Raw genomic sequence first — 12,203 nt, forward strand, 5'->3', positions numbered from 1 at the left:
TTGACAACTAACTGATCTGTGCACACCCAGGTAAGACACATACGATGGGTACAGCAGACACCAGTCCTAGTACGGAACACGACAAATCAGGTGTTATCCCTCGGATTATACATGAGCTGTTCGGTAGGATATCTGATAGACCTGATATCACATACCGGCTTAAGGCTACTTACTTAGAGGTGAGATTATAAATGTCCTTAGAAGGGTACTATTATTATTCTAACAGTTTCTAACTGACTTGAATGTCCTGCACAGCAGTTTGAAGCTTCTTTAAATTATTTTATTCTTATTGTATTGCTGTGTAAATTTAATTAATTATATTCTAATAATTCTAATTAACCTCTCAGATCCTGAACGAAGAGGTAAAAGATCTGCTGACAGGGAACATTTGTCATAACGCAATCAGAGAAAACCATGATGGAAGTATTGTTATACATGGTCTCAAAGAGGCTCCTATCAGGTTAGGCTTTGGTAGCTTGGTCTCACAACCTCCTGGTATTGACTTGAAGCAGGGGTTATTCTTATCAAATATTGTCCGACTGTGAACTGCCGTCAAAATACGTTAAAAATTATCGTTGAGCTGGTTGAGCCGGTTGAGCTTTCATAAGATTAGGAGATCGGAGTGTTAATAATATATGAACTGGTTAACATGAGTTAACAAATCACTTTGCTTATATATAATATAAGCAAAGTGATTTGTAATTAGTTCTTCAGTACAGACTACAGTGAACAATTTGGTTAACAAATTACTTTAGTACAGTGAACATAGGGAATTCTGTACAGTTATTTCATAATGTGCAACATTTTTGGAATTAAGCACTGTAGATAAAAAACATTGAATATTGGTTGTAAGAGAAAAACCATAATTACAACACTAAACTATACAAACTAAAACTATACCAGCTCATTACTATCTTCAGTACAGTGAACGACTTGTACAGCTGTCTACAAGCTGGATCTGAGAACAGAGCTGTTGCTGGGCATGCTCTTAACGCGCAGTCTTCTAGGTCCCACGCGGTAAGTAACACTTGATAAAGTCTTCTAGGTCTCACGCGGTAAGTAACACTCGATAAATAGGCACAAAAAATGTGCGGTTAAATGTTCTTTTTAAAACATGAATACGTGTCCGACGGTTCATTTTCACTCCTTAAAATGTGTTGTCGCGTTTCCAGACTAGTATATTTCCTGTGTTTAAACTTATTTTGATTGGTGAATCTCGATTTTTGTGCCCTTGACCAGAATCTTTAGACAGAATTTCAAGAAAAATTCGAAGCGCAATAATATTTAACATCTGAATAGTGAATACCTACCTATTGAACCTATTGATAGGTTTAGAAGTAGGCATCTTCACGGCCATCGCGCCGTATTTAACTAAATACAACAGAAAAAGAAAAAAAATTCGATGTTGCACCATCCAACTAAATAAAAAAATTGAATTACATTAATCAGACAAGCCTATTGAAATTCGTTGGCTAGCTCTAAAATCTTGTTGTGTACAACGAGCCGCTGGTACATTCAAAATCATTTAAAATCTCTGTTAAATATTCGATATAACGCACGATATTTTTGCTGTTGTTTCAAATAACAGTCTGGTCATCATTCTTCTGGACTGTACAAAAAAGGTTTCGTCATTTCAATCATGTCGTCATGATAAAAACGCGGCACAAAATACCACAGCGCTCTATAAGTGACACCAGCAAGTTTATGAAATGTCACGGTTTGTGACCGTGTAACAAACGCCTCCATCATTACTCTCGCACATCCCTCCAAACTTCCAATTGTCCAATCGTAAAACGGAGTTTTATCTGGAAACTGGGAATCTACTTCCTTTGTTCTAATGAGACCGAATATACCAACAGTCAAGGAAGCGGGGGAATCTCTTGCAAGGAGCTCTTGTTGGAGACTGTAGAAGAATCCATTCATAGCGTGTTTAGTTGAAGTGTAGATACTAGCCATATACCAGGGAACCTCTCCGAGAATGGAAGAAGTGAAGAACATGTGGCCCTTCCGTTTTTCCAAATGGGGCAGAGCGTGGATGGCAAGTTCAATATGACTGAACAAGTTTACCCTGAATATGTTCTCTATATAATCAGTTGTGTGGAGATCGGGTAAAGCTAAAATGGGACCTGCAGCCATTGTGGCATGGTTGGACACCAAGTAGTCCAGCGCTCCAAACTTCTCCAGGGTCTGATCCACCACTTTCTTGCTTCCAGACACATCGGAGAAGTCAAAAGAGATGGTCATCACATTTCCAGCAATAGTCCCTCTGTCGAGTAACTCCACTCTTACTTTGTCCAACTTATCTTGACTTCGTGCCACTAGAACAAGTTTAGCTCCATGGGCAGCTAGCTGGTAAGCAAGTTCCTCTCCGATACCACTGCTAGCTCCACAGATGAGGACTACCTTGTCATTGAGATGTTCTGTGAGTTGTGTGTCTGAGAGCGGGGAGGCAGGTGAGAGGAAGTAGTAGAGGGAGACCGAGATAAGAACGAGAGCTAGAGGAACTTTGTAGTTCATAATATTTTACTAAATATAAGGGAATATTAGTATTATGTATCTTATATATTAGGGATATTATCAACAAAATTGTAACAAATTGCGTTAATCAAAATAATTTGACAAAACATCGACAAGAACTAAATGACAAAAAGACATTCTTTAAATGTCCATCTGAACATAACTACAGTAAGCTTTCTGGGGGATAGTCGGTAATTCAGCAGATTACTGACCAACAGCTGGGATAAACTGAACCCAGCTAATGTTACATATTGTGACCAGGTGGCTGGTGGCTGCCCCACATGGTTGCCCCACATGGATTCTGTTAACAGCTAATTAATAGTTTTAACTAATGACTATCTTTACTTACAGGTGTTCGCACTAAACCTAGAACAGCAACAAGGTGAAGCCAGTTCGGATTCTTATCTGATCAGTAAATTCAATCTGGTGGATTTAGCGGGGTCTGAAAGAGCTAAACGAACGAAAGCTTCCGGTGAGTAACAAATTGATGTTCCTGACCTAAAATGTCACGAGAAATCACTAAGTTTCAAACGCGAACGGCATGAGTTTTGAAGAATCGCGTGATTCGATAAGGGTTATCAGGTTTTGAAACGTAACACGATTTACACGACACTAACAACTCTAACTCATGCAATTAGACTGATTCAATGTTCAGACAACAATATACTTTACTGTGGCTAATGGAAGTTGTTTATCTTCGAATGGTCTTAATCCAGAATATTCACTATTCAGGACATAAATATCCTCGAATTCATTATGACAGCGTTTAGTTATGTGCTGGTGAAATTAAAATATAAAAATATAATCTCTTTAAGAATATTATGAAAAAGTTCGTCATGACATGTGTCTCATCTAATGTCCTTGAGAATTAATCATTGCCTATTTAATTAATTAATTAATTAATTACCTCAGGAGAGCGGCTAAGAGAAGGTATAAACATCAACAAGGGACTGTTAGCGCTGGGTAACGTTATCAGCGCTTTGGGGGACACTGACAGAAAGACGGGATATGTACCTTACAGGGACAGCAAGATTACCAGAGTCCTACAGGATTCACTTGGTAATTTAATTTAGTTATTAAATAATTAATTAGTAATTAATCACCGGTTAGGTGGTGTGTGAGGGAGGACTGATAGATGCAGGGGTTTTGGAGTTGTGTGATTAATTTAATTTTCACGAATTCACCAGATTACGTTAGTAGTTTGTATCAGTGTTGTGTTGGTTCTTGCTGAATTGTTGTTGTTATTGGTGTATGTTTTTGAGGAGGTAACAGCATGTTTTCAGGAGGTAACTGTATGTTTTCAGGAGGTAACAGTATGTTTTCAGGAGGTAACAGTATGTTTTCAGGAGGTATTAACAGTGTATGTTTTCAGGAGGTAACAGCATGTTTTCAGGAGGTAACAGCATGTTTTCAGGAGGTAACAGTATGTTTTCAGGAGGTAACAGTATATGTTTTCAGGAGGTAACAGTGTATGTTTTGTGGAGGTAGCAGCATGTTTTCAGGAGGTAATTGTATGTTTTCAGGAGGTAACAGTATGTTTTCAGGAGGTAACAGTATGTTTTCAGGAGGTATTAAGGCCACAGGGGGGGGGGGGGGGTCGAGGCTTAAAAAATGCAAAAAAATATTATGCTTTGAATCAATATATATTTTTGTGGTGGATACTTTGCCACCACTCATTTGTCTGTAGCTATTTTACTTTTTTTTATAAATGAGGTTAACCAATTCTCATTTAACCTCATTTTTTTTGATAAATCGATAATGGAGGGCAGAAATATTGATGCCATTACAACTGAAAACTACGATAAGCTTTGTTTTTATTGTTTTTGTGTTATTTCAGCAGTTAAACTTTGAAAAATATACAAATAAAGGCAAAATACTCAAAAATCACATAATATAAAAAACAGTTTTTTGCCTCTCCTGAAAACCTCGAATTTTTGACTTCAAAATCTATCTTCTCCTAGAGTTTTTATCCATTTCACCTCAAATTTGGAACTTATGTTCCTGACATAAATTTAAAAGTTTGTTATGTAACGATTGTTGTAATTTTGCTCCTAACTCTTTTTATGAGGTTAACCATTTTAAATTTTGTAACCCGCACTCATGGTTAACCTCATATCTCAGCTTTGGAGCAAGATATCATAAATCGTTACATAACAAAAACTCAAAATACCTTGAAGAACATTGTTGCCAAGTTACAAGGTTCTAAGTCATAAACTGAAAAAGAAGATAGATTTTGAACTCGATTTCATTTAAAGTTTCCATTTACAATAGAATTACAGGTAAACCTCAAAATTCAACACACGATATCTTCAAATAGGAAACTTTGTTTTCGGTAAGGACAAAAGCATTTGAAAATTTAGATCGAGCTCTACAACATATATCTCAAAATCTCAAAATCGACCTCGGACCCCCCCTGTGGCCTTAACAGTGTATGTTTTCAGGAGGTAACAGCATGTTTTCAGGAGGTAACAGCATGTTTTCAGGAGGTAACAGTATGTTTTCAGGAGGTAACAGTGTATGTTTTCAGGAGGTAACAGTGTATGTTTTCAGGAGGTAACAGCATGTTTTCAGGAGGTAACAGCATGTTTTCAGGAGGTAACTGTATGTTTTCAGGAGGTAACAGTGTATTTTTTCAGGAGGTAACAGCATGTTTTCAGGAGGTAACAGTATGTTTTCAGGAGGTAACAGTGTATGTTTTCAGGAGGTAACAGCATGTTTTCAGGAGGTAACAGTATATTTTCAGGAGGTAACAGTGTATGTTTTCAGGAGGTAACAGTGTATGTTTTCAGGAGGTAACAGCATGTTTTCAGGAGGTAACAGTATGTTTTCAGGAGGTAACAGTGTATGTTTTCAGGAGGTAACAGTATGTTTTCAGGAGATAACAGCATGTTTTCAGGAGGTAACAGTGTATGTTTTCAGGAGGTAACAGTGTATGTTTTCAGGAGGTAACAGTATGACACTGATGATAGCGTGTTGCTCCCCTGCTGATAGCAACCTAGAGGAAACAGTCAACACACTCAGATACGCAGATAGAGCCAGGTAAATAAGCAGACTAACAGACAGACTGAGTAACAAACAGACAAATAACCAACAAGTGGAATTATTTTCAATTTTGTTATAATTCTCCCTCTCATCGACTGTTAGTGTTCTACTGTGAGGGGAACAAGATATTTGTAACTTTATAATTTATAATTGATATTATTCCTGTATAACAAATAGATTTCCTAATTGTGTAATTCTTTTGGATTATTATCAGTGGTTTTATAAGATTCCGACGGGATGATGTGTGATTAGGTTACATATTATGGCCAACATTCGGCCCGGAACAAAGCCGACTAACTCAACTTTTCTTTAATTGTTTATCCTGATACCAGGAAGATCAAGAACAAAGCAATAGTAAACCGGGATCCCAAGATAGCAGAACTGCTAATGCTGAGAAAAGAAAACGCAGAGTTGAAAGCTAATCTAATCAACAACGGAAGTAATGTTGATGTAACAGAGTTGAACACACTGCGCCAGCAAGTTGAAACGTTGAAAAGTGAAAATGAAGCTTTACTGTCTCAGCTCAGGTAGTTTCTGATATATAGGGTGGTGTTATAGGTATAGGGTGTTTAGGGTGGTGTTATAGGTATAGGGTGTTTAGGGTGGTGTTATAGGTATAGGGTGTTTAGGGTGGTGTTATAGGTATAGGGTGTTTAGGGTGGTGTTATAGGTATAGGGTGTTCAGGGTGGTGTTATAGGTATAGGGTGTTTAGGGTGGTGTTATAGGTATAGGGTGATATAGAGTGGTATAGGGTGGTGTTATAGGTATAGGGTGATATAGAGTGGTATAGGGAGGTGTTATAGGTATAGGGTGGTGTTATAGATATAGGGTGGTATAGGGTGGTATAAGGTATAGGGTGGTATAGGGTGGAGTTATAGGTATAGGGTGGTATAGGGTGGTATAGGGAGGGGGTTAAATCCCCTATCCCAATTGTAAATGTGTTCTATACAGGGTGTACCGCAGGAGGTGACCGGGACATGATTTTCACAATGAATGAAAGTAAAAACTTAAAATCACAGTGAATGAAATTATGTAAAAGATCCCGGTCAAAATCCCGGCAAATTTGAGTGATTGACCGGGACCAAGAATCCTGAATTAACCGGGACCGGGATCATAAATCAGCATTTGACCGGGACCGCGACCGCGACCGGGATGAAAAATGTGACTTGACCCGGTTGACCGGGACCGGGACCGGGACCGGGATAGCTCAAAATTGCCAATCCCGGTACCGGGATTCCCGGTCACCTTCTGGTGTACCGCATAAAGTGTGACTTTCTTCCAATTTAACCATTTTTGACAAAATTAAACTTAAGACGTGTTTTAAAAGTTTCGGGGTGATTGATCAAAAACAGTTGGAGAAAAAAGATTTTTAGACTCTATTTTCACTTAACGAAATAAACTTAATTGTATTACTGCAGATAATATAGCAGAACTTCCACTGTCCTCTGAAAACGTGCTTTTAAACCACAATATAGCGACACTAACCATGACGTCACACTTACCATGACGTCACACTAACCATAACGTCACACCAACCATGACGTCACACCAACCATGAGGTCACACCAACCATGACGTCACACCAACCATGACGTCACACCAACCATGGCGTCACACCAACCATGACGTCGCACCAACCATGACGTCACACCAACCATGACGTCACACCAACCATGACGTCACACCAACCATGACGTCACACCAACCATGACGTCACACCAACCATGACGTCACACCAACCATGACGTCACACCAACCATGACGTCACACAAACCATGACGTCACACCAACCATGACGTCACACCAACCATAACGTCACACCAACCATGACGTCACACCAACCATGACGTCACACCAACCATGACGTCACACCAACCATGACGTCACACCAACCATGACGTCACACCAACCATGACGTCACACCAACCATGACGTCACATTAACCATGACGTCACACCAACCATGACGTCACACCAACCATGACGTCACACCAACCATGACGTCACACCAACCATGACGTCACACCAACCATGACGTCACACCAACCATGACGTCACACCAACCATGACGTCACACCAACCATGACGTCACACCAACCATGACGTCACACCAACCATGACGTCACACTAACCATGACGTCACACTAACCATGACGTCACACCAACCATGACGTCACACCAACCATGACGTCACACCAACCATGACGTCACACTAACCATGACGTCACACACAGGGGAAGTGATCACAGCACTACAGAGAAACTGACCCAGCTAGCTGAGCTGCTGTGTGTTACACAAATAGAGCGAGATTCTTTGAGGGACAAGTTTAGTGAACTGCAACAGAGTGGTGTCATACCGGTTAGTGGTGTATTACATACCTAGCATACCGGTTAGTGCACAGTGGGGCTCGCGTAAAGGGCATGATGACATTTGGTTTTTTGCCCTTTTATGCCTCTGGCCACATCTTGGTGGTGTCAATTTGGATAAAATCGTCAATTATGACTTATTTCAGTGAAATTGGACAACTTTCACTACTTTTTTGGGCAAAAAATCAATTTTTTCGAAAATTTGGCACTTTCTGTCACACAAAAAGCATCTTTTTTGACTAGCAGTTTTAAGATTTCATCGAATTTTAAGCGGTTTCTGTCCCATTTTTCTGTTTTTTCGTATGGAAATGGTCATCAATCATGCTGATGTGATTGTTTAAGGGTATTTCAGAAAGGAGAACCATAAAAACTATGCAATATGACAAAAACATAAGAAAAATCCTATGAAATCAGAGTTGCCCCTGGATTTTCCGAGCTCAAATTGCCAGATTTTGGCTATTTTTGGCTCATATGCACTATTTTTCCATCCAAATATTGCTTATTCCAATTGAACTTTGCTGGTATTAGCATAAAATATCGAAGTGTGCACCAAAAAGCTATGAAATAAATGAAAAAATCAGTTTTTAATCTATCAGTTTTCATTTTTCGCGCTATTTTGACGCGATTTTTCACCTCAGGCTCGTACCAAAAATGGGTAATAATTTTTTTTCCGAAGCGTTCCGAAGCCAAATCTTCTGGGTTCTGCTAGAAAAATTATGGGAAAACATAGAAAACATAATGAAACCCGGGCCATATGGGGCCATTTATAACTTTACCACCCATTTGTGGTCAGCGAATGAAATTTTAAGGCCTATTTTTGAAAAATATTCTAATTTTAGCTACCAAAAATCCAAAATTGACCGAAATTATGGTTTTTTCTTCTTAAACAGTACTAAGAATGCTTATATCCATGTTCAATCAATCAAAAGTTGAAAAACATTGAAAACAAAAGGAACCTCAGCCTGACTCAAAAATGGCAGTGAAATTGAGTTTCTGGGCATGTGCAGGCAGGTTATTTTCAGGCGCGCTTTTCAAATGGTTGTAAATTTTGACCCAACCGAGATATTGAGCTAATTTAAAAAGCATTGAATCCGGTTATTTATTCTCTATCAGAATTTACAACAATCTAAAACATTAGGAAAACTCGTTTTTAGGCTAAATGTCAACATGGAGCCCCACTGTGTAGTGGTGACTTGTCTTTTGGCTTTTAGGCTAAAAATTCAGGTTGTGACCGTGTAAAATAATTTTACTGAGTGTAAATTTAGATACAATTAAAATACCAGACTAGTCCAATACTAAAATCCCACAGTTACAAAAAGATGAAACACTGGACGAGAGTGCGCTGAGCGCCTCCCTCAACGAAAGTGGGGAGCAAGTAAGCGCTGACGAAGCGCTAAAAGCCGACACTAAGCGACGGGAGATAGGGGAGAAGTTGCAGGCTCTCTCAGAGCAGCTTAACTCACATGAACTGTATGCTAAGTCGCTTCAGGGGAATGATGAGACCTTCTCTATTCTGAGGGTGAGTGAGAGCCCGCCGCAGGGGTGTAGGAAGTGGGGCCGGGGGTTTCTCAAAATTTTTGGGAAAACATTTTTTCCCCGAAAATTTTGTTAACTTCAAAAATTTTCTAAGTCGACAAGAATTGCGCCCGTTGTTTCGTTTTGGCGGACGATAGATTTCCATTCCACATTCCATACTCACATGAACTGTATGCTAAGTCACTTCAGGGGAATGATGAAACATTCTCTATTCTGAGGGTGGGTGAGAGGGGAGGTTTACTGTAGGATTAGGGTTTCTTCCTGTTGACCATGGTGTTTATTGATTTTCTCATTAAATAGTATCGAGTTTTGCAATTGACTCAATCTCATGTGATTGTTAGATTAGTAACTATTTTGAGCAAATGAATGTTTCACACAGGAGCAATATCAGAACAACGTAGCCTCGCTTAACGGAGAGATAAGCGATCTAAACACTCAGAAAACGGAACTTGAAAACAAAATCAAAGAATTAGAAAAAGGTATGATATAATGCTGTTCAATTTATTATTATTGTTATTAGGATATTGATTTGGTGAGTAACACAAATATTTATCGATAAATTGCTGTATAAATGTAACTTTATTTATTATTTATTTATTAACATCTCGCCTCCCCCCACCCAGGGTCAGGTAACAAGAAGTTAATACAACAGAAGAGTGAGAACTTGTCAGCACTTCAACACCAGATATCCGAGTTACAGACAAAGTGCAGGGAGAACGAACGACTTCTCAAGATCAAAAAAGGTAAAAATAGCGCGGGAGAAAATGTAGAAAGCCCATGGTGTTGTTGGTTGGTTTTTTTTGGCACTTAAGTTATTTTTTGGAAGTTATTCTGAATCAATGATAAATGTTAGTGTTGGAGGTTTCACTTTTAGGATACAATCACGAATTACAAATGAATTTTAGATTTTAATTATACTCTTCTTTGATAAATCAAAGAAACCTGGCACGCAATTAAACATGCCTCCTGTGTAGGTAATGACACAGAATTGCAGAAGCTTGCAAAGGAGATCCAGGAAATGAAGAAACACAGAGTTGATCTTCTGAAGAACATGAGAGCTGAAAACAAGAAGTTCCAGCAGTTTAAAAACGCTAAGAATAAAGAAATAGTACAGCTCAAGAGGTTAGATCTCTCTCACTTACTTCACGCTTGCCTGGGGTCTTTCCAACAAGTGTTGGAGAGTTGGACGCATCCGGAGGACTCAATTGTTCCTGATTCTAATCAAGCAACATTCATTAACTGGAGTCCGTCTCCTCTCTGTAGTACAGGATGAACTGAACATAATTAACATATTATACACCTAGGTTCGAAGAGAGAAAGAGAGCAGACCTGTATAAACAAGCTGCAGCTCAACAAAGATCAGCTAATGTTATGAAACGGCGCTACGAGGAGGCGCAGGTTAGCTTTAGTTAATCAGATAATTACATAATTAGCTAATTATAACTGCTGATTAATGACCTGATTATCAATCATATCTTAAAACAGTTACCACCCCCAGACAATGAACAAGAGACTTAAAGAGACTATGGAGAAACAACAGAAAGCTATTTCTAAACGGGTTGGTCCTGGGAAATCTCTTGATGTAAAGGGGCTTATAAAGGTACATAATTTCTTGTTCTTATACTTTATAGAGGTTATGATGAATTTCATTCGGCCTATTTCTAGAAGTTTCCAGCTGCTTCGATATTAGTTATTATGTTATTGTATTATTAGTTATTTATGTAAACTTGGATTTAAAATCACATTTAATGATCAGGGTCACATTGACATGAGAATTACAAAGGAGATGGCACGTGAAGCTATTGATATGTTTATTGAGCAGAGAAAGAAGTTACATGACAGTTTACAGGCCCTTAAGAAGCTACCCAAATCTGGTTACTATTAATTAATTAATTAGTCATTAATTATTAATTGAATTAGCCAAATCTGGTTACTATTAGTTAATTAATTTGTCATTTAATAGAAATGTAATTGTTTGTTTTGATCCGTATTCAAATTTATGCGGTCAATTCATTGCACCTGAAAGCTGTTTATCTTTCTTAAAATATTCAACTTGCTTATCATCAGACATCCGGAAATAATGTTGATAATTTCAGAGTCAGTAGCTGAGGACGTAGCTGATGTTGACCGTCAAATTAAATTCAAATCACAACAAATATCCAGTCTACAGAGCGAAGTTATGAAATCTGATCAAAGTGCTGCTAGAAATGATATCTTTAAGCAGCTTAGTAATATTGGGGACTGTAAAACTGGTAATTCTATTTTTAGATGACACGTTCTGTAATTTTTCGAAGAACATGTGCAAATATAAATTTACAGGATTGTTCATTGTAATCCACTCTCAACCTCATTCTACTATGTCAATAACACTACACATCTTAACATTTGCATCTTTATATCTCTCTCCATCCCGCCGCAGGTTTAAAATGGTTGTGCAGCGCAGCAGTTGATAATCATCTCCGAGAGAACACATTGAAACGGGAGCTGGAGATGGAGGACTCTGAGAAAGCGCGGTTACAGGAGGAAATAGCTGCTATAGAGATGAACTACGAGGATGCTAAGAAGCAGGCCGAGGAGAAGGAGATGGAAATGAGAAAAGAATTTCAGGTTATTTTTAATGCAGTGTGAACAAATTAATTGTTGTCTGTCTTTATTTTTGTACCGTGTGCGCGTTTTGGTTTCTGTAACGCGCGGAACGTTTTTAATATCTAAAGACTAGCTATTTTCGCGCAAATGGATGAT

The 12,203-nt window shown here is 38.5% G+C and overlaps 3 protein-coding genes across 3 annotated transcripts in view; 1 reads left to right on the forward strand and 2 right to left on the reverse strand.

Annotated features, from left to right (window-relative positions):
- Window positions 1–12,203, forward strand: part of LOC134824943 (chromosome-associated kinesin KIF4A-like) — a 92,297-nt gene that overhangs the window by 78,696 nt on the left and 1,398 nt on the right. The window contains exons 4-20 of the mRNA XM_063836960.1: window positions 31–179; window positions 348–460; window positions 921–1,017; window positions 2,869–2,989; window positions 3,430–3,576; window positions 5,460–5,556; window positions 5,892–6,086; window positions 7,794–7,917; window positions 9,235–9,444; window positions 9,841–9,940; window positions 10,085–10,204; window positions 10,436–10,583; window positions 10,766–10,859; window positions 10,960–11,061; window positions 11,218–11,335; window positions 11,558–11,713; window positions 11,881–12,068. Of these exons, the coding sequence (XP_063693030.1) occupies window positions 31–179; window positions 348–460; window positions 921–1,017; window positions 2,869–2,989; window positions 3,430–3,576; window positions 5,460–5,556; window positions 5,892–6,086; window positions 7,794–7,917; window positions 9,235–9,444; window positions 9,841–9,940; window positions 10,085–10,204; window positions 10,436–10,583; window positions 10,766–10,859; window positions 10,960–11,061; window positions 11,218–11,335; window positions 11,558–11,713; window positions 11,881–12,068 (2,279 nt within the window). The remainder of the gene's footprint in view (window positions 1–30; window positions 180–347; window positions 461–920; window positions 1,018–2,868; window positions 2,990–3,429; window positions 3,577–5,459; window positions 5,557–5,891; window positions 6,087–7,793; window positions 7,918–9,234; window positions 9,445–9,840; window positions 9,941–10,084; window positions 10,205–10,435; window positions 10,584–10,765; window positions 10,860–10,959; window positions 11,062–11,217; window positions 11,336–11,557; window positions 11,714–11,880; window positions 12,069–12,203) is intronic.
- LOC134824953 (uncharacterized) overlaps window positions 1–12,203 on the reverse strand; it is a 79,500-nt gene that overhangs the window by 62,524 nt on the left and 4,773 nt on the right. The window lies entirely within an intron of this gene.
- Window positions 1,404–2,517, reverse strand: LOC134825377 (hydroxysteroid 11-beta-dehydrogenase 1-like protein). The gene has a single exon (XM_063837555.1). It carries the CDS (start codon window positions 2,515–2,517, stop codon window positions 1,597–1,599), a length of 921 nt encoding a protein of 306 aa, XP_063693625.1. The 3' UTR covers window positions 1,404–1,596.

Source organism: Bolinopsis microptera, chromosome 13 (genome assembly GCF_026151205.1).
Source record: "Bolinopsis microptera isolate Bmic1 chromosome 13, MBARI_Bmic_1.0, whole genome shotgun sequence".
Taxonomy (NCBI): domain Eukaryota; kingdom Metazoa; phylum Ctenophora; class Tentaculata; order Lobata; family Bolinopsidae; genus Bolinopsis; species Bolinopsis microptera.